The following is a 26,892-nucleotide window of genomic DNA, read 5'->3' as shown; positions in this document are numbered from 1 at the left end:
ATAGCCCTGTGTTATCTGAGCCACTGCTGCCCTCAGACTGCTCAGAATGGCAGCCTGTGGAGACGGCAAAGTCGTGTGTGCTTTATCACAGCTTCCCTGGGGAGGTGGAGTCCTCAGCAGGACATGTAGCGCCTGTGTCTCTGAACCACATGTTGCCCCACGAGAGCATGAGGAAAGCCTCGCCTTCACGTGAGGTGCTCCTTGTGCTGCTGGAGTTCCTTGCGTGGGCCCTGGCACGCAGCATCCTCCAGCGCTGGCCGTCTGGCCGGGGCTGAGTCAGTGTAGTCATGGGAGACGAGAGTACCAACTCGAATGACCATCCCACTCCACAGCATCTGGCGCTGGTCCTTCTCTTGTCTAAAGAATGACCCTAGAAACGTCTAGACAATCTAGAAAGCACGATGCAATGACGAATGGAAAGTGAGAGGTCACAGTGAGGCGATTTGGGGAGGAAAATCAAGAAGATGCCTAGAAGAAGAATTGAAGATTCTTTGAGAAAAGCCAGCTTCCCAAGTAGATTAACAAGCCATGGAAAAGAAGCAATATTAGCTGAATCTCCGGAGCTTTAAGGGCTCCTGAGGCCAAGAACCAAAAACGACCCCAACCCCACAGAACTTAAGGTTTCAAGCCCTGGCCAGACTGGTTTCTTTTAAGACATTTATTTAGAAAAATAACCCTTCCCTACCCCTCCTCCCTCTGTGCCCTGGGACTTGGGCGTTATGCTTGACGTAGCTCTGGATCCGGCCTCCCACCCACGTGAAGGTCCAGCCCACGCTGCCGGGCGGTTGGCCACGCTTCGGGAGGCCGTTCACACGTCCAGCAGCTGCGTCCTGTGCTCCATCCCGGTCCAGGCCTCCGCCTCCGGGTCTCCGGGTCGAGAGAGGGCGCTGAGGGACAAGGGCCGCTGGCCACAGTCTGCGTGCCCCTCCCGAGGCCTGGGAGCAGCCGGGGCTGGGGGCTCCGCTCTCTCCCGCCCTCGGGAAGCTCAGGGCTGGAAGCGCGGGGAGCTGACGTGAGGCTGGTGGAAGGCGTGGGCGCTGTACACCACCTCGGGGGGCGAGGGCGCGCCGGGGGCCAGCACCGAGCACAGGGGCTCGTGGCTGCTCAGCACCGACGTGAAGTACTTCACCTCCTCCGTGAGCTGTTTGATCTCCTTCCGCAGCGCTGCATTCTGTTTCTCCAGGTCTTCACTCTCCTGCGAGCGGAAAGGATGGGCGTTGCAGGTTAATGTCAGCGCTCTGCAAGATTGCGGGGGCGGGGCAGGGGGGCGTTGTGAAGTGGGAGTCTGCGTTAGATTTTCACTAGCACAACCATGGAGAAGGGCATCGGTGATTTTTTCTGCACATGCGAGTGTGCACGTGTGCATATATATTTGTATGTGTCCTGTGTGTGGATGGGTGCATCTATAGCACACGTATATTTGTGCATGTATATGCATAGCTTTTAGCTTGAACCATATGAAATTGCTACTTGTCTGTTTTGACCTATAAGAATGGCGGTTTCATATGGTCCCAACTAAGAGAGATGTGTGTGTGAAGGCATGCGTGAATTTGCATGTGTGCTCCTTTGTGTGCAGGTGTACATGCATAGATCTCTGTGAGTGTGTGCGAGGGTTGAGAGCGGCAAGTATATGTCGAGGGAAACCGGCTGGGAGGCCAGAGCCCAGCAAAAATCACAAAGAGTTTGTGAGACCGTCTTAAACTAATTTCAGTCTTTTCCTCTCTATGTTATACGGTGTCTTCTCCTAACGTTACCATTTGCATTTAGTCTTACAAATGGAGTCCATGGTTAGTTGTCTACTTCACCCAGATTCTAGAATGTTTAGGGTCTTTCTAAATAGTAAATAGTCAAACTCCAGCACAGCATTCGATTCCACGCCATTCTGCTCTTCCAGCAGCTTGTTCTGTAGTACTCTGGGTGTGTCCCAAGCACCTGTGCTTCCTTTTTTCCAGAAACACCTTTCCCGTGTTGCTTAAGGGAACCATCAGATAACATGCTAATCAGAAGAACTCAGGGTAAAGAGTGCTAATTACTGATCACATCATTAATTAATCAACAATGACACCCTGGTAATTAGCATTTACTGGAAAACGATCCCACCTTCAGAAAACCCAGGGGAATTTCATTTCCAATATGATTTTAAGGTTCACATTCCTTGACTCAAATAGACCTTCTGGGCTAATCATTGGTACCCACAGAGGAAGGAAAAATAGCACTGGAGATGCAAATAAATTACATTTCAGTTCAAAAAGCGACCTAATATTTGGAGTCCAGATCTTATTTTTCTAGTTCTGTTTCACTTAGGTTAGTATTTTCCAAACTTGCTGTATCATTAGAATTAATCTGAGGGCCTGATAAAAATATAGTTCCAGGCCCTTCCTCAAATCTAAAGACTTGAACTCAGTGGGTTTGGGATTTTCTGTGAATTCTGGGAATCTGAAGTTTTAACAAGTGCCCCAGATTATTCTGATGATCAGGCAAGTTTGAAAACAATAGATATTAATGTTAAATATGGTAATAAATTTATTTTAATTATTCAAGCACTTAGTAAGTGCCTGGCCTAGAGTATGAACTCAAGTGTTTGTTGATTGGCTGCCTGATGACATCAACGGCTGGACCAGAAGTTGACTCAGAATTACAGTGGGGAGTGAGCAGATGTGAGATAATTTGACATTTAAAATTTGCCTTAGATAATCCATCAGGAGCATGAGCTACAGGTTAATGAGAGCTAGTTACACTGCCAATTGCCCTAAGCCATGCACCTGGGGGTTCTTTTTAAGTGGTAGAGGAGAATGTGGCCTTACCCATCAAGCCAGATTCCATCCGTTTGTACAGAACAAGCGTGAGCGTGCTCAGCCTCAGCCTAGCATTTCCTGTATGTGGCACTGAGCTAGAAAATGTGCCTAGGTCGGTACAGAGAAAACCCCCATCTCTAAGACGGGGTGGGGGAGTTGGGATACCAACAGCCATGATGATAGAGTCAGGGGCATGGGCTGCCGCTTCTGCGGGGTGTGACCGGCTCGTTCATCTTACCATTTGGTTGTTTCCGGGCACATCCCAGAGAGAGGGCATCCCCTCTTTACCAAAAGGTAAGATAAAGCAACACATGAGACCGGGGGGGTGTTGGTAAGACGGGAACTGGGGGCCGGGAGTCCTGGCCCCTTCCTCTAGCCCTTTTCCTCACCCCCTCTGAGAGTTTCCACTGGTGACAACATTTACTGTAAGTTCTGTGCTCCAAAGAGCCTGGGCAAACCCCGAGGCAGAAGGGAGGGGTGGGGTAGGCGGGCCGCAGGGACCAATCGCTCTGACCTTCTCTCCGCCTAGAGGCCGGCCCAGCTTTCGGGAAGTGACAGCGGGCTCTTCCTCCCTCAGCGAGCCCTGCTGAGCTCTGGCTTTCTCCTCTCCCTCTCCCCGCCCTCCTGGGAGATCCCAGAGCGCTAGGAGAGCATTCATAACCGCCACCGCCTCTAAGTAGAAAATAACCAGCTGTGACAAGAAACTTGTCTTTACCTTGGGAAGCAAGATTGCTTCCCGCCAGGGCCCCAGAGAAAGCAGTACTGCCAGCCCAGGGGACCTGCCGCCAGCCAGACACTTAGCAGAGGAAGAGTTTGACTTCGCTCGCAGAAGGAAGTGGCTGATCTGGGGTTTTCATCCCTCCACATCCCCACCTGCCACTGCTTGGTCCACTCTGACCCTCCCTGGGGCCGTCATGCTGTGGAAGGGGCTCTCACACGGGGACAGATGGCAAAGGTGGCCATGGGAGCAGCTCTTGACCCAGAGGTACCATGATCACACCCCTCTAATTTCCCCCTAAATTCCCAGTGGGGGCTGGAAACCAAGAACTCAAGGGGAAAAGGAAAGTAATGTTTAGAAAGTAAATTTTGGCTTCTAACATGCATGTCTTCTCCTGTGATGGGGGAGGGGTGAGCCTGCCCTTGGGCTTCCAAGTATCCTGCTTTTTACTTTTTGGAATTCATTTAGGCACTTCAGGCTCCTCACAGTAACCCTCTGAGGTGGCTATGCAAGGCCAGCTGCTATTATCCCTACTTTACAGATGAGGCCAACTGAGACCCTGGGACAAACCTATTGCACATACCCCCCAAAATTATCACGGGCTGGTGGCAGCAGCTGCTGGGGCAAAGGGCTATAGATTCACCTCAAGACACCTACTTTCTCAGAGGGCCAGAAACTTTGAGTGATTGATCCAAAGCCCCATAACCATGTAGGTGCAGAGCAGGGCTGGGCTCAGGGCTTCCCCATCCTCAGCCCTATGCTCCTTTTAACACACCCATGGCTTCTCCTGAGAGACTTCGTGACTTAGGGTCTCTGAAGGTCACTAAGATCAGTAGCCTTCCAAGAGAAAACTGGGTCTTGCTTTGGGTGATCCTTAAACACAGTACAAGAACCCTGAGTTGGTTACACTCTTCCAATCACAGAGCTGATCATGGCCTCCTGACCTGAGTTGGGAGGGAATCTCCTGTCCAGCTACTCTGTGAGAGGGTTAACTCGGGGCCAGACCTTCCCCAGATGCACAGTGAGGTCTGAAATACGTGACAATGGTGGGCTCCATCAGTTAACTGTGGACAGGGGTCCTGGTTCTGGTCCTGGCTGGGTGACCCTCGGTGACTCCCTTTCCCACTCTGAGCCCCAGTTGCCTCACTTTAAAACAGGAAGACTGGACCAACACAATGATTCTCAGCCTTGGTCACACGCCGGGATCAGTGGGATCCCTGGAAAGTTTTAACAGTATTGATGCCTGATTCTGATTTAATCCGTCTGGGTGCACCTGGGCATTGGGTTGTTAAGGGCTCCCCAGGGGATTCTAATGTGCAGTGAATGTTGAAAACCACAGGATTAGAAGATCTCCAAGCCCTCTGCAACTCAAATATTTCAGATTTTAAATTGACCACCTGTGTATATTAGCCAACTAGAGCCTCTAACTGTTGGGAAGGGGTAGGTGTGTTGGGAGCAGAGGTACATAGACTCAATTTATTTGAGAAAGATTAGTAGAAACCAAAATTTTAAAAGAATAATCCAGTTCGATTTAATAATAACTAACATTTATTGGGTGCTACATGTGCCCAATTACATAATTACAATTATCATTATATTTAATCTTTGCAAGAATCCTATGTGGTATATAATATTATTAGCCACATTTTACAGAAGAGGAAAACCTAAGGTACAGAGAAGTTGAGTAACTTGTTCAAGGTCACACAGCTTGTCAGTTGCAGCACCAGTGCTTGAACTGAGACAGTCTGGCTTCAGAGTCTGTGCCCACCATGCTCTCTTGCCTTTGAAGTCTGTTTAAATCTTATGATATCTGGTAATTATCTCCTGTGAGGCCTCAGCCTGGTTGACTTTCCAATTTCATCTTCCCTCTTTTCCCGCCTCAGGCAAATTGAGTTGCTAAATGTTCACAATTCACACTCACCTGTGAGGTTACTTGATGCCACCCCTACCAGGAACCACAAGCAGCTTGGGGGTGGCTAAGGAGGAGGCTTCTGGGGGTGTGGGAACATTCTGGGAAATTCCCTAGTGGAGGGGCCAAGTAACGGGTCACTGTAGAGCGCTTGAATGATGGGGAATCCCCAGGTGGGTCCCTTACCCACAGGGAAGCCAGTTGGGACCAAGGCTGAGGACAGGCCCTGACCCAAGGCTCTGGCAGGGACTCTCCAGGCCTTCTGAGCAGGGCTTGGTCCTCCTTCCTGCCAGTTCTGGTTTGTGCCTTGACCTTCTCCTTGAATTTTTTTAATCACACTTTCCAGAAGGGTGAAAATAGTCCCTGTGTGTTTCCTCCTCAACAGAACATGCAGTCATTTATTGGCAAGGTGACCTTTCAGCTCCCACCCACACTTCAATGTGAGAATAGTGTGTCAAGCTCATGTCCCTCACACCCAGTTATTTGTTCAGTCTCCAGCAGTTTCGGACCCCTGTCCCCCATGCAGACATAGGGTGGAGCCCAGGTTTCCTGGAGGAGTCTGTGAACTGAGAGGTAGGGCACATCCCAAGCCATAGTGGGATCTATGCCTACCTTTCCCCTGAATCCTGGGGAAATTAACTCCAACTCCTGTTCCTCACCGGATGAGAAGAGAACAGGAATCACTAAACCACAGGTCTTTGCACTGAATAATTCTGGAGAAATCTTCACTTTCATACCTTAAAGCTGAAGCTCCAGGGCCGTCAGCACCTCATCATCCACTGATGTTTAGCCACATCAACCATGCCCTTCAGGCCCCTGCCTGGGTTCCTGTCTCCTGTTCTTTGGCTTTCAGGGCTGTGATTTCATTGACCTCGTGTGTGAGAAACACTATAGGTTGGCTCACTCAATATCTGTTCCAAACTCCTTCCCCCTGCTTTCCTCTAGAGAGGCTGGGAAAAGAATTCCTCAATTACCCAGCTTCCCCTGCAGGTAGGTATGACCATGCGACAGGGTCTGACCAATAAGACATAAGCAGAAATGGGGGGGGGGTAGGGGGTAGGAAGGGAGGGGACGAGCTTCTCTCCTCAGGGAAAAAGGCAGAGCTTCACCAGACAAAGGCTACCCTCCCTGGACACAGATTGATGCCTGGAGGTTCAGCAGCCATTTTGTAGCCCTGAGGATGAAAACTCATCCACATACTGAGGATGGCTGTGCAGAGAGAAAGAAGGAGCTTGGTTCTTTGACGACATCCTTGCATTATCCCTGGACTGTCTACTTCTGAACTTCTTAGTATATGAGAAAAATATAAAATACAAATGGTGACTTGTTGATGCCTCTGCTTGATAGTTTTTCTATAACTCATAGCAGAATGCAATCCTGACTGATACCTCAAGTTAGAAAGGTTGTCACTAGCAAGTCCAATTTTGAAAAACAAACAACTAATAATTGCCATCAACATCAAGGTTTGAATTGTTTGTTTTGTTTTAAGCTGCCGGGCCTCTGAGACAGACTGTCTGGGTATATACCCACAAAATTGCCCCAAATTCACTCCACACATTCCACCACACGCACCTGACAGGCTTCAAATGTCACTGCTCCCTGATTCTCAACCCTGGCTGTACACTGCAGTTGCCTGAAGAGCTATAAAAAATCTTAATTCCTGGAGCTTCCCTGGTGGCGCAGTGGTTGAGAGTCCGCCTGCCGATGCAGGGGACACGGGTTCGTGCCCCGGTCTGGGAAGATCCCTACATGCCGCGGAGCAGCTGGGCCCGTGAGCCGTGGCCACTGAACATGCGCGTCCGGAGCCTGTGCTCCGCAACGGGAGAGGCCACAACAGTGAAAGGCCCGCGTACCGCAAAAAAAAAAAAAAAAAAATCTTAATTCCTGGATTTCACCCCTGACAGGTTCTAATTTAATTGTTCCAGACTGGGTCTCAGGCATCAAGATTAAAAAAACACTTCCCAGGTGAGCTTAATGAGCAACTAGCTTGACAATTATGTTCATAGTGGATTGCTCTTTAAAATAATATAACAATATAAATATATACAATGTTTGATTTTATTAAATTTATTATATCATGTTATATATTTTTATTTTATTAAATAATTTTATTGTATAACATAGTATGAATAATATAACTATAATATAAAGAACTTTAAAGAAGGAGGAGGACATTTCTAAGTCAAAAATTTTTTCTAAAAGTAAATGACTGGGTTTCCCTGGTGGCACAGTGGTTGAGAGTCCACCTGCCGATGCAGGGGACACGGGTTCGTGCCCCGGTGTGGGAAGATCCCACGTGCCACGGAGCGGCTGGGCCCGTGAGCCGTGGCCGCTGAGCTTGTGTGTCCGGAGCCTGTGCTCCGCAACGGGAGAGGCCACAGCAGTGAGAGGCCCTAGTACCGCAAAAAAAAAAAAAAAAAGTTAATGACTGTTCAAGGTAAAGAATCATATTTGGTGAAAATTTCAAGTAGCCCAGGATAGTTCATTCTTACAGAAAGGTGAGAGGTAAGGCACTTATTGGAATCTCATTAATGATAACTTTATCAAATTAGTTGTCCTTTAGATTGTTGAGCTCCATGAGGACGGGAGCTATCCTTGTCTTCACTGTTTTGTCCTCAGTGACTGGGACTGTGCCGGCACATAGTAGGTGTTCAGTAAAATCATGTTGCTTGATTGCCAACTTGGAGTCTCTAATAATTTACTAAAATCTGAGACCTGCATTTGAAGGGTCTGCTGTTTGTGATGTCCATGAAATTCCCCAGGGAGTGCTTAACCAAGCATTTAAGTACTTTTATAGCTTCTACTTTTAACTCTAGGATAGTTACAAGTGAGTGTAAGATATTCATTTTCTTAAAAAAGGCCCAGTCAAACCCCTGCTTTTGTTCCCCAAACTGAAGCTATGGAGTGGGGACAGCAGAATCACACCACTGTGAGAACCCTGCCTACAGTTTCCCTGGCTTGAACTTGACCTGTCTGAACCATACCAAGCAAAGGAGACTTGACCAGTGGTGGTGAAAAGCCCAGCCAGTGAAACCATTAGTGTTCTTTTTTTTTCTGGCATGTGGGATCTTAGTTCCCCGACCGGGGATTGAACCTGTGTCCCCTGCTGTGGAAGCACGGAGCGCTAACCACCGGACAGCCAGGGAACTCCCTTTGTGTTCTTGAAGTTCATATAAACAACTGGAAAGTAGGGCATATGTTTTCATATATGATAATACATCTAATATCTTTACCTGATTGATTTATAGGAAAATGCCAGCCTCTCTGCATTAAGCAAATAAAGTCTTCTCTCCAATGCAAAACAGACAAAAAACGCACTATTGCTTTGTTTTTACATTTGTTCTCTCATTAACTCTCAAACAGCCCAGTGAGGTGTAATTGCTTCCCATTTTGTAGATCAGAATTTAGCTTCAGATATATCTGCCCCCACTCTGTCCCCACTGAATCTGAATTCATTCTGTTGACCCTCCACCCACCCTCCACCCCCAGTCTGGTTCCTGCCCCCTGCAGCACAGTGGCCTTTGTTCCTGAGTTCCTCCTCACACTCTCACAGTCCCAGGCCCCACAAGGCATCTTTCTGACTCTGACAGGCCCCTCACAGTTTGACCTGAAGTCTCTGCAAGAGAACATCCTTTCCCCAGATCTTCCCAGGCTCCTTCTCTTGACTCGTATTTGATCTCAAATGTCAGGGCCTCAGAAAGACCTTCCTTGATCACTGTCCCCATCCCTGTCCCTAAGTCACTGTCAATATTGCACTATTTGGTTTTCTTCAAAGCCCTCTTCCCTTTGTGTGATTAGTGAAATAATAAATAACGATTGGTCAGTTGATTTTCCAGTCTGACTTCTGGTTGAACGTAAGGTCCCTGAAATCAGGGACTTAGTCTGTCTTGTCCCAGCTGAATTCTCAGCGCCTAGAAAAAATGCCCGTAGGAGGCATTTCACATATACTTGTACAGCAGAATGAATTATTTCTGCTGACGTGAGCTCTAGTACTAGGAATATGGCCTTTGCTTTTGTCATTTTCTGGACCTCCCCAAACTCTTAGCACTAAGGCATAGTCTTGTGCCAGCTGAGTACCTGGAAAATATGTCAGTTACAGAGTTATCTAGTGCAGGAAATTGCATTTTGGTACCAGGAATCTAGCCCCCTCTGCTTGGCTCTGAAATTTATTACTACTCTTGAATTTTCCTAAGAGCTTTAGGTCACCCTCCTTGGTTCCCCTAAATCTAGTGTGACCAGATGTTTACTGGGACAGTCCCAGTTCATAGCTACCGTCCTAGTGTAATTTTTACTAGTGCCTCTTTTCACTCAAAAGTGTTCCTATTTGGATGATAAATGATAAGATCTCCTACCAAAGCCTGCCCCCCAAATTCTAACTCAATGATACCCTCTCTGTTCTCATCCTCGATTTCTACCAGAATTCACTCAGCGCTCTATTTGATCTTTTTTTATATTTTTAAATAAAAAAATATACAGTATAACTAAAGACATTTTTTAAAAAGTATACCCACCCATGATCACAGTTCTCTAAACGTGACTCTTTTCATTTGTATATGTTGCCATCTTGTCCTTTTTAACGAACATGGATACTTATTTTTATAAAATCTCAGAGTACATATACAATTTGTATTTTCCTTTTTGTCATAATTTTGTCATACTTAAAAAATCACCATAAGTATTCTTTTAATGGTGACATCAACAAATAGATGATCCACAATTTACTTAACATGGCTTTCTAATGTTGGACATTTTGGTTGTTATTATAAATAATGCTGCAATGAACATCTTCCAGTTCATTAAGTATTTGCTGTAAAAGGGTTATGTAATATATACAATGTCATCGTCAGTGAATGTATATATTAATTTTACTACAACTTCGTTGGGATTTAGGTGTTGTAATTTTAAATAATTTATTTTGCCAACTAACTTTTTGAAGGTTTCTTAATTTCATTTTTTTTTTTTTTTTTTTTTTTTTTATGCGTTACGCGGGCCTCTCACTGCTGTGGCCTCTCCCGCTGCGGAGGACAGGCTCCGGACGCGCAGGCCCAGCGGCCATGGCTCACGGGCCCAGCCGCTCCGCGGCATGTGGGATCCTCCCAGACCGGGGCACGAACCCGTGTCCCCTGCACCGGCAGGCGGACTCTCAACCACTGCGCCACCAGGGAAGCCCTCTTAATTTCATTTTAATGTTACAAGTTATCAATTACCAAGAATAAGATTTCTGCATGTCTATTTGCTAGTACAGCATTCTCAACCAAGGACAATTTTGCCCCCCAAGGGAACATTTGGGAAGATTTAGAAATATTTTTGATTTTCCCAACTAGAGGGGTGAGGTCGTGCTACTGGCATCTAGTGGGTAGATTTTACATTTTACAGTGCAGGGGGCCAACCCCCTCCCACATACACAACAAAGAGTTGTCCAACTCAGAGTGTCAATATTGCTGAGGTTGAGAAATCCATAGTGTATATTGTTTGCACAATCAGAATAGAAAATTGGGTTATTTTCATTTTGGTAGGAAAAAATGTTACGTAAGCTTTCTGTTCACAGCCTTTGCCCACTTATCTATTGGAGTCTTGATGTTTTTTTTAAAAAGAATGTTCTTTCTATAGTATAAATATTAAATCAAGGGGACTTCCCTGGAGGTCCAGTGGTTAAGACTTCGACTTCCAGTGCGAGGGGGAGCAGGTTCAATCCCTGGTCGGGGAGCTAAGATCCCACATGCCTCACGGCCAAAAAACCAAACCAAAACACAAGCAATACTGTAACAAATTCAATAAAGACTTTAAAAATGGTCCACATCAAAAAAAATTCTTTAAAAAAATATTAAATCTGAAATTATTTAATTTGACACAAATATTTCCCCCAATATGTCATTGTCCTTTTGATTTTGGATTACAACTTTAAGACCTTTTTTAAATAAAGGAACATTTAAACTTAGCCCCTCTCAGCCTGGGACTCTCTGCCTTTTTCATCTCTTGCTGTGTGCTTGGGTTTTGTTGCTGAAGAGTGCCTAGGCCGTTTACGTGTCCTAGTTAATGGCCTACTTCTTGGCTCACCCTTTGCAAAAGGACATGTGAGGGCAACACCATCTGCCGAGCAAAGTCCTGTTCAGCAAAGTGGCACAAAAACAAAAGCAAGAGGTGGGAAGGCAAGAGGTTTGGGTTCTTGGGTGTCCTTAAGGAAGACATCAGTGTCCTCACTGATAACACAGCAGGGTGACCTAGAGTATCTCTGAGTTTCCTTTTAATTCTGTGATTCCATCAAGAATGGGGTATGACTATAGTTTTTGTTATTCCCTCCACAAGCTACCATGTGGACCCATGGCAGGATCCTCTACAGATACCCCACAATCTGAAGGGGACTCTGTCCTGTGGAATCAACCTATGGAATCCCTTAGGACTCAGAGGGCCAGACCTAGTCCTACAGAGGAGACTAAGGAAAACCCCAGAGCAGCTTGGGGTTTAGAGAGACTCCCTCATCCTTTCCAAGAAAAAGTAGTCTGGTAGCTGCTGAGAACAGCTTCATGAAGACTTCAGCTGAATGGGTGTCATCAATTTCTGACCTGGGACATGTAATCCCATTTAGACAGAAATTCCTTATAATGCCAAGACTGGTGAGAAGCTGGCCTCCTTGCAAACATGCCTCCTGACCATAACCACACTGATCCATTGTCAGCAGGACAAGCAGTTAGGGCTGGTGAATTCCTTCATGTGTTTTTCCTTCCCAAATGAGAATAGTCTAATTTTTTATTCTGATTTTTTAAATGGTATACATTCATCATAATAAAAAGAATTACAGAAAAGTACCAGGAATAAGGTGAGCTATTCAAAATTCAACCGCTCAGAAATAACCATTATTATCATTTTGGAGAATATTCTTCCAGACATCTCTTTATGCATGCAAACATGCCCTCCAAACCACAAATTTTACATCAACGGAATTATACTCTGCATACTCTTTGTCACTTGCTTTTTCTCTCAGTGCTATGTAATTGACATCTTTCTGTGTTGATAAATACAGATCCACTTCGTCATTTTTATTGCCAGCATAAAATTCTAGCATATGAATGTGTCATAATATACTTAGTCTCCAGTAGTTGGGTATATGTCCAATTTTATAGTATTGATAAAGTGTTTACTGTTCACAAATAATGATGAATTGAGCATCTTTGTGCATCATTGTTTCTTCAAATTCCTGTAAGTGGAATTGCTGCACCAAAGAGCAAGATGTTAATAGTTATTGCTACACAGCTTTATTTAAAAATGGTCTCAATGGCTATATCAATCTATTGCTCAGAGACATCATTAATTTCTCGACTAGGCCTAATGATGGAGGAGGAAAAGTGTCAACTTTGGAGGATGTTGCTTAAAGAACAAGAGAAAAAACTTCAGGAAGAGATTCAAGGAGGATCAGTTAGGGAAGATGAATACATTTTCATGCGAGTCCAAAGGAAGAGGCTGTGTTGCCTAGTGGTTAGGAAGATGGGCTCTTCAGTCAGACAGACCTAGTTACAAGATGTATGACCTCAGACAAGTTACTTAACCTAATACAATTAATATGGTTTTTTTTTTGTTTTTTTTTTTTTTTTTTTTTTTGCGGTACGCGGGCCTCTCACCGTTGTGGCCTCTCCTGTTGCAGAGCACAGGCTCCGGACGCACAGGCCTAGCGGCCATGGCCCACGGGCCCAGCCACTCCGCGGCATGTGGGATCTTCCTGGACCAGGGCACAAACCCGTGTGCCCCGCACCGGCAGGCGGACTCTCAACCACTGCGCCACCAGGGAAGCCCAATTAACATGTTTTTAATAAAAAGAAGTTCATAGCAATAGAGGCCCAAGAGAAATGGCTCTTTTCCACAGAAAGTTCACTGATTTTACACTGAACTTCTTTAGGGTGGAACTAGCTAAAACATACTTTCTAGCTTTTTGTTTTGTTTTATTTTATTTTATTTTACCTGTGATTTCTCTATGCCAATAAATCTTATGGCATGGTCTCCCAGAGAGAGAAAAAAACTGACGGAATGAAAAAGGACCATGAACAGGCTTCTCTCCCAGTCCTTCCCAGAAAACCAAGAACAACAGTGTCTCTTTCTAAGAAGGCCCAGGAAGTTAATATCTTTGCTGAGCTTCGTTTCCTCCATTACTCAGTTTTCCTCCAATTGTAAATACCTTATTTCTCACAGCAACAGCTTAATTTCAGGCACAATTTACACTCATGATGTTTGTTACATATGGCATTAAAGATCTACCCTGGAACCTGTAAATCTTTTTCTTATTTTAAACTAATGTGAGACTCCTTCAGGAGCCAGCCCCAGGCAAGCACCTGTCCTACCCCCATCTAAGTACTTGAAGTTCCAGCTCCAGATTTGGCCCTGTTACTGTACTTTTCTTCCAGTTCCACCCTCAAGGCCAGGTCTGACTTGTCAACATCACAGCTCTCGGCTAATATTACTGTCTGCCCACCACCCCCTCTACTTTTAGCTTTTTCATGAACAAAACTTCTCAACTGATCTCAAGTCTCCCGCTAACCTGGGATACAGACTCAAAATCCTTCCTGCTCCAAGGCACCAGAGATATCCTACAATTACCAGGATAACCACACAAATGAAACTGGTCTGTCATCTCTTACTAGCGCTGGAGACCTTAGGATTACTCATTACAAATCCCAGCTGACAGTTGGTTGTCCCAAAGGACTGAGATATTTATGTAGGATGTTCAAGGGATAAAATGTCACAATGGAAGACTATTCAATGTTTGAAATCAAATTAGAAAAGAAATCATCCTAATGCATATGTAATAATGATCGATATTGGGAATTTAAATATCTACATTATAAAAATAAAAGCACATGATAAAAACATCCAAACTATATAAAAAGGTAAAAAAAATGCAAAGTATCTCTCTCCTGCTTTAGACCTTTTGTCCTACTTTTCGGAAATATATACCGTTAGCCATTTTGGGGGGAAACCTATTTGAAAATTTTAAAGTTTATACACATAGGCACATATGTTTTTCTTTTTATTAAAAATATGCATGGGAGAAAACTATATACCATACTCATACTTTTTCACTTAAGAGTATAGATAATCTTTTCAGATTAGCACATCTGTATATAACTCGTTATTTTAACACCTTCGTGGTATCCACTGAATGAACAAACGATAGATTATTTGAGTCCCTTACTGATGAATATTTAGCTAGTTTCCAGTCTTTGCTATGACACACAATGCAGCAATGGTTATCTTTACATGTACATAATTGTGCAATCTGTGGGTATGTTTCTAAACAGACACCTAGATGTAAAATTGCCGAGTTACAGCGTATGTGCACTTGTAATTTCGATGGACATGGTCAAATTGCCCTCTAACGGAACTGCACCCACTTAGACTTCTAGTAGTGTGTGGTGGTACCTGCTTATCCATCACCTTGGCAACATGGTGTATTAGCAACATTTTTTGTCTTTGCCAATCTGGCAGGGGATCTAACTGTTGCCTTGTCATTTCCCTAACTAAGTAAGGTCTAGCACCTTTTCCATATTTATTTGCCATTTATTTCTCTCTTTCTGTAAATTGCCTATTCCTAATTATCGCTCATTTTTTCTTTTGGGTTGTTGAGCGCTTTCTTATTCATAAGAGCTCTCATATATTAAGCAAATATGCCCTTTTTTGGTCATTTGTGTTGCAGGTATTTTTCCCAGCCTTCACTTGCCTTTGATTTTGCATATTAGGTACTTTGAGCTGTATAGACACTTTCACTTTTCATGTATAAAGATAATGTATATCAATCTTTCCCTTTATGGCTTCAGGGTTTTGCATTTTATCCGGAAAAGACTTCATTCCAAGGTAAATATTTTAATGCTAATTTTTCCAAATTTCTTTAATCTTTTCCCACATTTAATCTATGTGTGTGTTGTATAAGAAATGAAAACTCTACCTTTTTTTTTTTTCTTCAAATAACTAGCCAGTTGTCCCTATTTATTTAGTCCCTACACTATTTATTGAATAATTCATCTTTCTCTCTCTGGTTTGAAATGCCATCCTAGACATTTTGCATCTGTACTTGTGTCTTAGGAACTGACATATGTATTGGGGTCTTAAATTTGAGCTTGCTTGGGGGTCTATTTCTGTGTTCTATTCTGTCCAATGTTTTGTCTTTTCCACACTGCTTTGAAATCTATATTTGTAATTCACTTTAATATCTTATTCAGCTAATCGTCTCTAATTACCCTCCTTCTTTAGAATTTTCCTGGAAACTCTCACATGGTTATTTTTCTCCAGGTACTTAGAATAGCTAATTTCATTTTCCTCCAATACCCAGAAAATCCTAGTTTATTAAGATCATATTAAATTAATTCAATTTCTAAATTAACTTAAGGAAAATTGCTATCTTTACATAAGGCATATCTTTCCATTTATTTGAGTGTTTTTTTAATCTCTTAGAATAATTTTGAAGTTTAAAAAATTAAACCTTGCATATTTTTTGTTAAATTTACTCCTTCCTTCCATTTGCTGTTCTTGGTATTATAAACAGAATCTTTCTTCCTATTAAATTTTGTAATCTATTTGCCTAGGAAAAGTTATTACTTTTTGTGTTAACTTTGAAAGCTGACTGGATTCCTATTATTTTTCTTAGTTTTTCAGCTGATTATCTTGGATACACTTATTAGGTACTAATATCTTTTGAAAGTGAACGGGTCAAGATATGACCTTCTCCTTTTAATCAATGCCTTTACTATGCCTAATGGACTCTATAGTTGACTGCGGGAGAAAAGGAACTGAGTGTGATGAGTGCTGTTTGAGACACCAACCAAAGGAGAATTAAAACAGAATGTGGGAGAATTCCTGGTGGTCCAATGGTTAGGACTCCTCATTTCCACTGTAGGGGTCATGGGTTCGATCCCTGGTCCAGGAACTAAGATCCCGCACGCCATGAGGTGCGAACAAAAAAGACAAAGCAAAAAAACCCCACAGAATGTGGACTTTGTTGATAATCACAAGTATGAAAAGAAGCACCTGATTCGGTTTATGTGCGGGATAGTCAAGGCCAGAGATGTTATAACATTGGCATGAGGTTAAACACATTGCTGAAAGCAGCAACTTCCCTACTCTGCTATTTCAAAAGCAATCAATATACAGTGTTTTGGTGTAAACCACTTATAGGATAGATACTGAAAACGTTAAATAATAGGTATCCCACACTCTCACTAGAGAAAAGGATAATTCTTTTGGTATTTTAAGAGAGATAACAGTGACGAAGTTGAAACCGAGAAATCAATGTTTATCCCAGCATATATGAGGCTAGCACACTAATACAAACTTGGTACTGTACGCTCAGTAATTTCTAAACCCTGGTCTTTAACGTCTTGTAGATGAGTCCTATGGCTATGTCTGAGGGCCAGAGAATGGTTCCAGAGCCTCAGCATGTGGAGACAAGCACAGAAAGGAGTGAAGGGCAAACCAAGCACCCAACCTTAAGAATGCTGGTGGTAAAGTAGAAGGTTTTCTACCTGAATCACAAACATAATTAAGAGGATAATGGATGCAGAAGATGGGTGATTATTGTCTGAGACGAAATGAACATTTCAGATCACAGCCAAACCCTCTGTTTGATGGTGGCAGATTTACCTGTTGCTGCCAAAAGCTTCCACCCAAAGTCAAGAAACATAAGTCGCATTGGTTGCAGCCCTCAGGCTTGCTGTGTAAACTCTGAGGTGTCCTACTCACTGGGCAAAAAGTGAAGATGAGTGCCGGGGTGCTCAAAAGAAAGGAGTGGGGAGGAGTTTGTGTCCAGGTGTGGGAAAGATGCGAACATTCTAGAGACTGAGGCTGGGGGTTTGAGTGTGGATGCGGTGACTACATGACTGGGGGCTCCAGGGACCACCAACCCCCAGAGATTATCCCAATAGAGCCATAACTAGTATAATCAGATGGGCTAAATCTTCTGGTTCTAACTCTTGTCTTGCAAAGAGAGACAGATTAGTTAGTGTTGAAAACCTTGCCACAACAAAGAAACATACATGTCACCCTCACTGATACGTCCCCAAGGGGTTGAAGGAAGACCAGGGGGTTGAATTTCCAGGGAGACAGTGGCGCAGCTCGAGATAAGGAAGACTCCTCTGCTCCTGTTAGGAGGCAGGGAGTTCTCTATCATTAGAAGTGACCAATACACTGGGAACCATTTCCGGAGGGTGTTGTAGAGAGTCTCAAGCAACAAACATGTGTCTGAACTTTCCAGCCTTTAAGAAATCTTTCAGCCCTGAGATCCTGTGATTTATACATAAGTATAAATTCATATACATAAAATCTTAGTTGTGATTATCTTGTTTCTTCTAATAATAACTATTATTAATATTACTCTGATTATCCTCAAAACTTTTGAATATTTATGATATGTCAGTGACTAACACTTGACCTCTTTATATGCACTATCTCTATGAGGTAGGTAGTTACTGTCCCATTTTCCTAATAAGAAAACTGAGTCTAAGGGAGGTTAAGAACATCTCTAAGGTCTAAGGTGGGTCATACGGATAACAAATGGCAGAGCTGGGATTCAAACAATGTCCTTGTGACTGTGGCACTGCTGAGCTATACTTAGTTTCCAGGGTTTTTTTTTTTTAATATTACAAACTTATAAAACTTATAGCATATTTCCAGTCTTGGGACATTGTCTACTTCTACAAAAAGGTAGGTTTTATCCTTACTAATTTCTATTTATTTGTTCATTTGCTTGCTCCAAAGAATATTGAATTAGAATCAGACTGTGCTGGAGACAAGTGAGTGATCATAGATTTTCAAGCTTAAAATAATAAACTGGAGTGTTGTGAGCCCCTAAGCCATAATGAAATCATGGAGAACATATAAGAAGCAGGGCCACCACCAACTTAACATTTAGACTACTGATCACAGTTATCAAAGAGAAGAACAGACTTGGTGTTCGTTCATTCTTTCTTTCAATTCAACAAATATTCATGAACATAAAACTACATTAGTATGAAATGGAAGACATGTTGAATACATTTCAAATGAAACACGAGCATCCAATCAGAGATCTTGGTGCAGCCTGCTCTCTGCTTCCTTACAAGGCTAAAAGCAGTATCTTTTTACCTAAAACTACATCTTACTTTTTCTTGACAGGAATAAAACAACTGTTCTTTAACTGGCCAATTACCAGGCTAATCTTTCAAATAACCATAAGCATATTCATTTTTGGTGTCAATTGCCCTTTTTACCATTGGAATGAATTACTGGGATGCCAGAGGTTTGGGAATGGCTCAGGAGGAGGGACGAGAAGGCAGAGTTGTCAGAGGAAGGGCTGAAGGGACGGAAGAGGAAGGAGCCAGTGAAATAAGAGCTGGTCGAACAGGGAGCAAATTGAGGGGCAGAGCGAAGAGAAAAGAGGTGGTAAGGTGTGGGAGATGAGGAGGAAGCTTTGCTTTATGAAGCTCACAGCCAGAATTTAGAAACACTGACCAGGATCTTGGACTGCTGGGAGAAATGCAGTTCAGATCACCCAAGGCGCCTGCTCAAGCCAGGGATCAGGGCTTCCCTAGAAAGTGTGAGACTGGAGGCAACTCAACCAGGATGGTGACCGTCCCAGATACGTGCACCTGAAACTGTATCTTTCACAGACCCCTTGGGATATCATCAAAACAGAAATTTCGAAATCAAACCTTAATGATGTTCAGAAGAGAGGTATGGGGTGCAGCACCCTGCGGACCTCCTTGTCCCAAATGCAAACCTCAGGGTGGCTGCCCAACTGACCTCCCGGGGGATGGGACTATATACGTTCCTAGCACTGTGGGACAATGGGCTCCTCTACACCTTCTACCTTCCTCCCAAAGGCAGTCCTGCCTTCTGCTCTCTGGGTTCATGAGGGATGGAGCTGTCTCAGGCTACCCCATCTCTGAGCATGTAGATCTGCCTTCCACCAGCCTCTGGGCTGCCCACACTCAGCTCCTTTACTCCTCGTGCCCTCTTGGCACTCATTTCTCTTTCAGCCTCCTGGCCCATCCCCTGTTTCGGAATCTTCTCAATGCACTCACAGGAGAGCCTCCCCTCCCCGCCTCACCTGCATCCCTCCACCGACTCCCCCACATACACATCCCCACACAGGCAGACTCAAAGCTATGGTCCAGGAGTCCACAGGCGGTGGGGAGCAACGCCTACCACTCAAGAGGGTGAAGAAAGGTCTGAACACTCACCAGATGGAGGGTGTCAGCTTTCTGTGTCTGCCTCTGCCTACTCTTCTGGGCAGCAATGCGATTTTTCTCCCTTCTCTGAACTTTTCTCACATCATCAGATGAGTCCTGGGAAGCAGAGATGATGAGAATTAGGGGAGTCTAACCCTCTCTTCTGAGTGGAGGCAGGCTCTCATGGTGTTTGATATCCTGCTGTCCACCCTTCCATTTCTTCATCTTTACTTGCCCATCCACCCCCCTATTTACCAAAAGGCTGAACCCAAAAGGGAACTTTCCTCCACACTCTGTTACACTCTCTTAGGTCTCTATAACTTTGGCCAAAAGATACAGGAAGAGGGCAAACGAGCTTGAGAACTCAATAGGGCTGTATTTGGAAAAAGATGGTTAAGGCGATGAAGTGTATTTTATCACCTCTCCTCTTCAGGTCTGCTCCACCCTCACCCTCTCACTTTTGGCCTAGAAACTTCTTGCTATTTTTTTCCCCCAAAACTCTGTTAAGTACCTACTATGTGCTAGCTTCTATGCAAGTGCCTTTTCTCAGAGGTGCCCTTGTTGAATTCCCCAGTTCTGTGAAGTTGATACGATTATTTCCATCTTATACGTGGGGGAAACTGAGGCTCAAAGAGCTTGCCCAAGAGCTCACAGTAATCTGAGAGTTACATCTTCCAATGCTAAGGCTGATGCCTTTCCAAGCCACCCCCGCCCCTGCCACCACTACCTTCCTGGTTTGTACCCCTTGTGTCTTCTGCTGTGCCCATGGACTGAGGTCCCTATCCCAGATCTGCCTCTTCTTCCCCTGCATTCCCTTCATTATGCTCAGTGACCTTGATATCCCCCATGGCCCTGAGCACAATGCCTAGTACAAACTGGAGACCAAGAACAGTTTTAATGGTGGAGATTTCCTGGCCGTGGCAGATAGCGGATGGGTACTTAGGAGGACACAGGGAACCTTGGGTGTTCTCTAAGTGCACCCCACAGATGGGCATGTGCTCTACTTGGGCAGAGAGGTTAGCTCCGGCTTTCCCCCAGATGCTGCAGGGTAGGTGGGGGAATCTGAGTGAAACCCTTCTGTACCTTCGGCCCTGTCCACTCTCACGACCCCACAGGCTAGAGGGACACAGTTCCTCGGGCAAGACTCTGCCCACCAAGCATATGTCTCACCAATGTGCCCAATACTTCCAGGCCATTGCAGTCGGAGGGCAATTGGTTAGATAGGAAGGAAGTGCTCTTTCTCTAAGGGGGATGGGGAACGAGGTTACCATGAAAGCCATGAGTAATTTCCTTCCTAAGAAGAGTACAAACTTCCAGGCAGTCTGAACCCCTCTGATACCATCTTGAGCAGAGGACTGGATTGTTCGTCCTCTAGAGGTCTCCACTAGGACTCCTTCCTACCTGCTGCTCTCCTGTTAGATGCTGATGACAGAAGCTTTAGTGTATGTTTACATACTGTTATTTGGGCTGCAGCATCTTGAAAGCCCTCTTGGATATCCAGGTTAATGAAAGAATGCAGTTTTTAAACCACAAATTTGGATAAGGAATTGTCCTCCACTGATGTATTAGATGAGAAGGAAGAGGGCTTCCTATCGAGAGGGCTGTCAAGGGATGTAGTGAGGAGAAAGCCGCAGGAGCTGCAAAGGCAGCCAGGGTGCCCCCGTTTTTGTTTTCTTGTTTTTGGCAACCCTCAAGCTGAAAACTTTTGAGGTGGAAGTCACAACCTAGACTCCCAATGCTCGCAGAATCTCTACCTTCATCTCTCTGGTTTCTCCAGAGCTGAGCTGAGCTACTAAGGAATGTCTCCAAGTCCCCAGAACCATCTCCTGATTCATTTCCTTCCTCCCCCAGCCCTCTCTCTGCCACCCTTGCTAGCAACAGTAGCCATGCCCAGGAGGTAAGATAGATCCTCTGAGCTGGCACAGGGTCCTGCTCCTTTCAACTTGCTCTTCTGCCACCTTTTACTTTACCCCCATCCCTTTCCTCTCTTGTCCTGCGGGCTGTCTCCTGGGCAACCATCTAGCATTCAGGGTGTGCGTGCCCGTAGCCCACGTTAAGACTCCTCCTCTCATTTTGCTGCCTTGGAGAGAGGTAGACTCTTTCCTCTGAGAGACCAGAGTTCTTTGGTGCTAATTCTCCTCTTGGCTTCCTCGAAAGCTTCATGGGGTGGGACCCCAGGTGAGGTGGAGGCGATACGCACCATCGGGGGATGAGGAGGGCATAATTTGGCAGGATGGGTGGAAGGACGAGGGTCTCCGCCAAGATGCACAGCTTCACTGCAGATCCTGTGTCTTTAGTCTAACTCCTGCCACCAGCCATCTCCTGGCCTCTCAGCTCCCGGGGCAGGCCCAGGCAGCCCGGCCCTCTCCCCGCCCTTGCCCGGAGAATCAGAAGGCAGGAGGAGGGGAAGGCAGGACCCTACCTGTTTGCTGGGGGGCGGAGAGCGGCTGAAGCTGGAGTCGCTGCTGTCGGAGCTGTGAGGCATGGCTGCAGTCTTCCGGGCTCTCCACGCAGCCCCTCGCGCCTCTGGGTTCTCCTGTCCCCAGCCGGCCCCCCTTCCTGACTGCTCCCGGGCCACCAGCCCACCCCCCCTCCGCAGGGCCCTCCTCTAGCCCGCCTTGCAGCCACCTCTGACCCCAGCGGCCTCCTCACTCTGGGGTGCAGAGGCTCTGCTCCCCACAGGGACATGTCGCTTGCTTTGGGGCTTGCGCCCTCTCTCTCTCTCTCTTGTGGTTTCTGGTAACTCGCGCTGGAAGTCACATGGGCGGAAACTTAAACAAGTTAGAAGTTAACTTGAGAGAAAATACATATCTGGGAAAAGACCCACAGAATTATGTGAAAGAAAGAAAAAAAAATACACAAAACCCCAGATACCTTTTGGCAGTCTGAAAGACAGAACAGCTCTCTTCAATTGATGGAGATCAAAGAGAAAAACAGCCAGGGAGGGAAAAACCCCAGCCAGAATTAGCAGGTCTGTCTTCTGTCAACATGGGCAGAAAGGAGAGGACAGCAAGGAACGAGTTTCCATTGTCACCCGACTTGATTTTTAAACCAAAATAAAGCAGCGGGGCTGGGATTTCTTTCTGGTTTTCACCTGAAAACAGCTGCCGGTCCTGTCTTGCGGGAGGCCTTCCCCTTTCCCCTTGTAGCCCGGCCTGCCTTGGGGTGGGCTAGGGGCGAAGGGGCCCAAGGGCACGGTCCTTTCCTGACTATCAGACAGAAGAGACTGTGGTAGGTCTGAAAGCCACAGGGGCCGGTCTGGAATTGATGCTCTAAACGCTTACTCATCACCTATGCCTCTTGGCAGGTGCGGTCTTTAGAGAAAAGATGCCTCCTCTGTTGAAGGTCTTTCAGGGGGTCAGGATTGACCTGGAATCTTAATGATTCAAGAAGGTCACAAGGTCAGATCCCAGAATGGAGAAACAGTTAAACACACACACACACACACACACACACACACACACACACACACACACACACAGAGTGAAATGATCACTGTACTTGGAATCAAAACAACCAGGAATTCTGCCTCTACCACTTAGTTTGTCTGTGGCCTTGGGTAGCTCACTTGAACTCTATACCCCTCATTATCTTTATCTGTAAATGGAGAATGATAGAACCTGCCCTGTCTACCCCTCAGGGCTGTTTCAAGAAGCAAATAAGAGTGTGGATTAGAAGGCTCCCAGCAGACTATAAAATATGCCATGGAGTCAGCTGTGAGTTGTCTTGCCGTGAGCACGTTGGAATAGGTCTCAGTAAGCAATCCCACACACACCTGGGCATTCTGGCTTTTAAAAGCTGTCTTGCCTTATTTCCAGCATGGCTCAAAGCTAAATACTTGCCTTGCTTAGTCCTAATTGGCAGGAAGTCTGGCCCCTGAAGGATGTTGTGTCCACTGGCTGAATTTCTGCCCTAAGACAATACTGTCCTAGAGGTAAGTTGAGCAAAGCAAAATTCCTTACCCCGTGGAAATTATATCCGAGTGACGGAAGCAGACAGTAAACAAAGAGGTTAATATCTAATACAGCAGATGGCGACAAGTGCTACGGAGGAAAATAAAGCAGGTAAGGGGTAGGGAATTCTGTGGGTCAGTGGGCTGCTACTTCTACAGGGTGGTTAGGAAGGCCTTCGTGAAAGGGGGATATGTGAGCAGAGCCCGGAAGGAAAGGAGGGAGTGAATGGTATGGGTATCTAGGGGAAGGACATTCCAGCAAGAACCTGAGGTGGGAGTGTGTTTGGTTGTTAGAAGAGCAGCAGGGAGGCCAGTGTAGCTGGAGTGAGAAGCAGTGCGTGGTGAGAGGTGAAGTCAGAGAGGTACCAGGAGTTTACTTCGGATCTTGGAGGCCACTGTAAGGAGTTCGGCTTTTGTTCTGAAAGAAGTGGGGAGCTCCCTAGAGGACCTGCCCTCCCATTTCCACACTGTGATTCTCTACCTCAGTCACTGTCTGTTCCCTTCCCCGGGCACTTATAAAACTTGGTAACTACTTACTTTGTTTCCCCTGGCTTCCCTCATTAGAATGTTAGCTCCATTTGTGAATTTCACTCAACAAATGTTTATTGAGCACCTACCTTGTAGGAGGTTCTAACTAAGGAGGATACAGTTAGTATTTTGACTGTTTCTCTGCATGAGATGATGATGAATCAGTTAGTTTTGCTGCCTGACAAACCACAAAAGAAGAAAAAAAAATCTCAGCGGCTTAAAACAACAGCCATTCAGTTAGCTCGTGAGTTGGCAGGTCATCTGGAAGATTCCTCTGGTAGCAGCTGTGCTAGGCTGATCTCCAGCAGGGCTGCATCATGTGTCCTCAGACAGCTGGGAAATTGGCTGATCACTGGCTGGTCTAGGATGGCCTTCCCCAGGAGAGTTCTGTTCCACGTGGTTTCTCCTCCCCCAACATGCTTACCGGGGCTCATTAATATAGCCCTTCAGGATTCCAAGAGGAATAGTGGAAGCATTCAAAGCCCCCTGAGGCTCAGGTTTCCCACCACCGTCCTTCTGCCACATTCTACTGGACAAAGACAGTCACAAGGCCAGCCCAGGCGCTCTGGGTTGAGAAAGAGCCTTCACCTCTTGATGGGACGAATTTAAAGAATTGTGGCCATGTCTGTGGTCTCCCACAGAAGAGAAGCCATTGGAGGTTTTAGAGCAGAAGAGTGATGAGCTCTAACTTAGGTTTTAACAGGATCTCTCTGGACACAGTTGAGATTTACTGTAGAGGAGCAAATGGAAGTAGGGAGACCAGTTAGGATTTCAGCACTGGATTATCTTAAGAATCCAAGTTAAAAATATTGGTGGCAGTGACCAGTGAGGTAATGATGAAGGTGGTGAGAAGTGGGCCATATAATAACTGATGACCGTGACTCTCTCGTTTACAGTTATATACCCAGTGCCTGGTAGATACCTAATAGATAGTTGTCAATGGAATCAATACCTGAATGAATTCCCAGAGAACTTTGCTCATAACTTATGGCTCTTATCTACCTTGTCCTATAACTTTTCTCACCCTTAGTGTACTAAAAGTTCTGTAAAGATAAAAACCTTCATGTTTGTGTTTCATTCGATTTAATTTAACATTTATTACTCCCTATTATGTAGCAGAAATTGTAAGTCTGATAAGACAGAGACCCTGCCCTCATAGAAAGAAGTCAAATAACCAAAAAGACTATCAGAAGTGTTATATAATGTTCAGGTGAAGGTCTTAACTCTGAACTTTCTACCATTCAACAGTAAATACTTGTTGAATGAATGATTGCTTGATTCAGTGGTTCCAAATCAACACACTGCTTTAATATTTAACAGAGACTAATGAGAAGAGAAATGAAAAATTAGCTCTAACGTAGAAAGATGGTCTCTTCAATAGTATTGATTATAAATTATTTTTAAATATTTAAGATCAAAGAATAATAAACTCTTACATATCCACCATTAAGCTTAATTAAGTTATGAATAGAACAGAAGGCCCCTGTATATCCCTCCCTAGTCCCATTCCCTCTCCACCCAGGTGTTTACCAGAATGTGGTTCTTATCATTCTGATGCATTTCTCTATACTTGAACCCTATCTGTAGGTACACCTAAGCAATACATAGTGCTGCTGTGCATGGTTTTTAACTTTTTACATTGCCAATATTTTTACATTTAATTTCTATTTTTTATTACACAGTATCTGAATGGTCACAGCAAGGCTTGGAATACAGGCATTCTCACTGAGGTTATTCTGGAGAACACCACAAAGCCTCCAAGTAACTGTTGTAAAACAGCCAGCATCAGCTCAGTTAGCATCAGCCCAGAGCCTAAGGATAATGCTAAGGCAGCATTTGCTAGAAACTTAAATCCCTTATGCTAACAACACCTATAGCGACAATTGTTGGCTCATGCATGGCCCTGGTACAAATTAGAAAACAGTGCCACCTCTTGGTAGGCAATCGCAGGCCAAGGGGCATGGACTGGTGAGCCCCTATTTGACTTCTAAGGTCAGGGCTCTCGAACAGTGAACAATTTGTACGACTGTACCCAGCACCCTTGCTGTGTATCCCTTACTATGTGTCAGGCACATAAAATGACTCATTTAATTCTCACAACCGTCACAGGAGGTAAGTACAGCTGACCTTTGAACAACTCAGGGGTTACGGGTGCTGACCCCCGCATTGTCAAAAATCAACATATAACTTTTGACTCCTCCAAACCTTTAACTACTAATAGCTTACTGTTGACTGGAAACCTTACCAATAACATAAACAGTTGACTAACGCCTATTTTCTATGTAATATGTATTATATACTGTATTCTTATAATAAAGTAAGCTAGAAGAAAGAAGATGTTATTAAGAAAATCAAAAGGAAGAGAAAATATGTTTATAGTACTATATTTCATTTATCGATACTGTAAGTTTACATCATCTGTTTATAAGATGAATTGTCTGTCAATACCTACGTCAATATTGTCTTATATGATACAAAAGACTGTAGATGTTATACATATTACTAACACTAGACATCAAAAATGAAAAGACAATGTGAGAGGACTTCCCTGGTGGTTCAGTGGTTAAGAATCCTCCTGCCAGTACAGGGAACAAGGGTTCGAGCCCTGGTCTGGGAAGATCCCACATGCCATGGAGCAGCTAAGCCCGCGCGCCACAACTACTGAGCCTGCGCTCTAGAGCCCACAAGCCACAACTACTGAGCCCACGTGCCACAACTACTGAAGCCTGCACGCCTAGAGCCCGTGCTCTGCAACAAGAGAAGCCACCGCGATGAGAAGCCCGCACACCGCAACGAAGAGTAGC

The 26,892-nt window shown here is 44.8% G+C and overlaps 1 protein-coding gene across 1 annotated transcript; it reads right to left on the bottom strand.

Annotated features, from left to right (window-relative positions):
- Nucleotides 1-621: 621 nt before the first annotated feature.
- On the bottom strand, nt 622-22,314 carry BATF (basic leucine zipper ATF-like transcription factor). Its single transcript, XM_032617794.1, has 3 exons — nt 22,031-22,314; nt 19,621-19,725; nt 622-1,195 (listed from the first exon to the last, which is right to left on the bottom strand). Exons 1-3 carry the CDS (start codon nt 22,091-22,093, stop codon nt 986-988), a joined length of 378 nt encoding a protein of 125 aa, XP_032473685.1. The 5' UTR covers nt 22,094-22,314; the 3' UTR covers nt 622-985.
- Between the last annotated feature and the right edge of the window lie 4,578 nt (nt 22,315-26,892).

The sequence above is a fragment of the Phocoena sinus genome, chromosome 2 (genome assembly GCF_008692025.1).
Source record: "Phocoena sinus isolate mPhoSin1 chromosome 2, mPhoSin1.pri, whole genome shotgun sequence".
NCBI classification, from domain to species: Eukaryota; Metazoa; Chordata; class Mammalia; order Artiodactyla; family Phocoenidae; genus Phocoena; species Phocoena sinus.
The sequence above is the reverse complement of the archived record's forward strand: the minus strand, read 5'-3'. Positions and strand labels throughout refer to the sequence as shown.

Bases quoted from the DNA above. Each gene is read 5' to 3' on its own strand.
- BATF (XM_032617794.1), bottom strand. From the start codon at position 22,093: ATGCCTCACAGCTCCGACAGCAGCGACTCCAGCTTCAGCCGCTCTCCG. The intron at 19,726-22,030 runs GTAGGGTCCTGC...TCTGCTTCCCAG, and splicing joins CTCCGCCCCCCAGCAAACAG to GACTCATCTGATGATGTGAG. The intron at 1,196-19,620 runs GTGAGTGTTCAG...TTCCGCTCGCAG, and splicing joins AAGCTGACACCCTCCATCTG to GAGAGTGAAGACCTGGAGAA.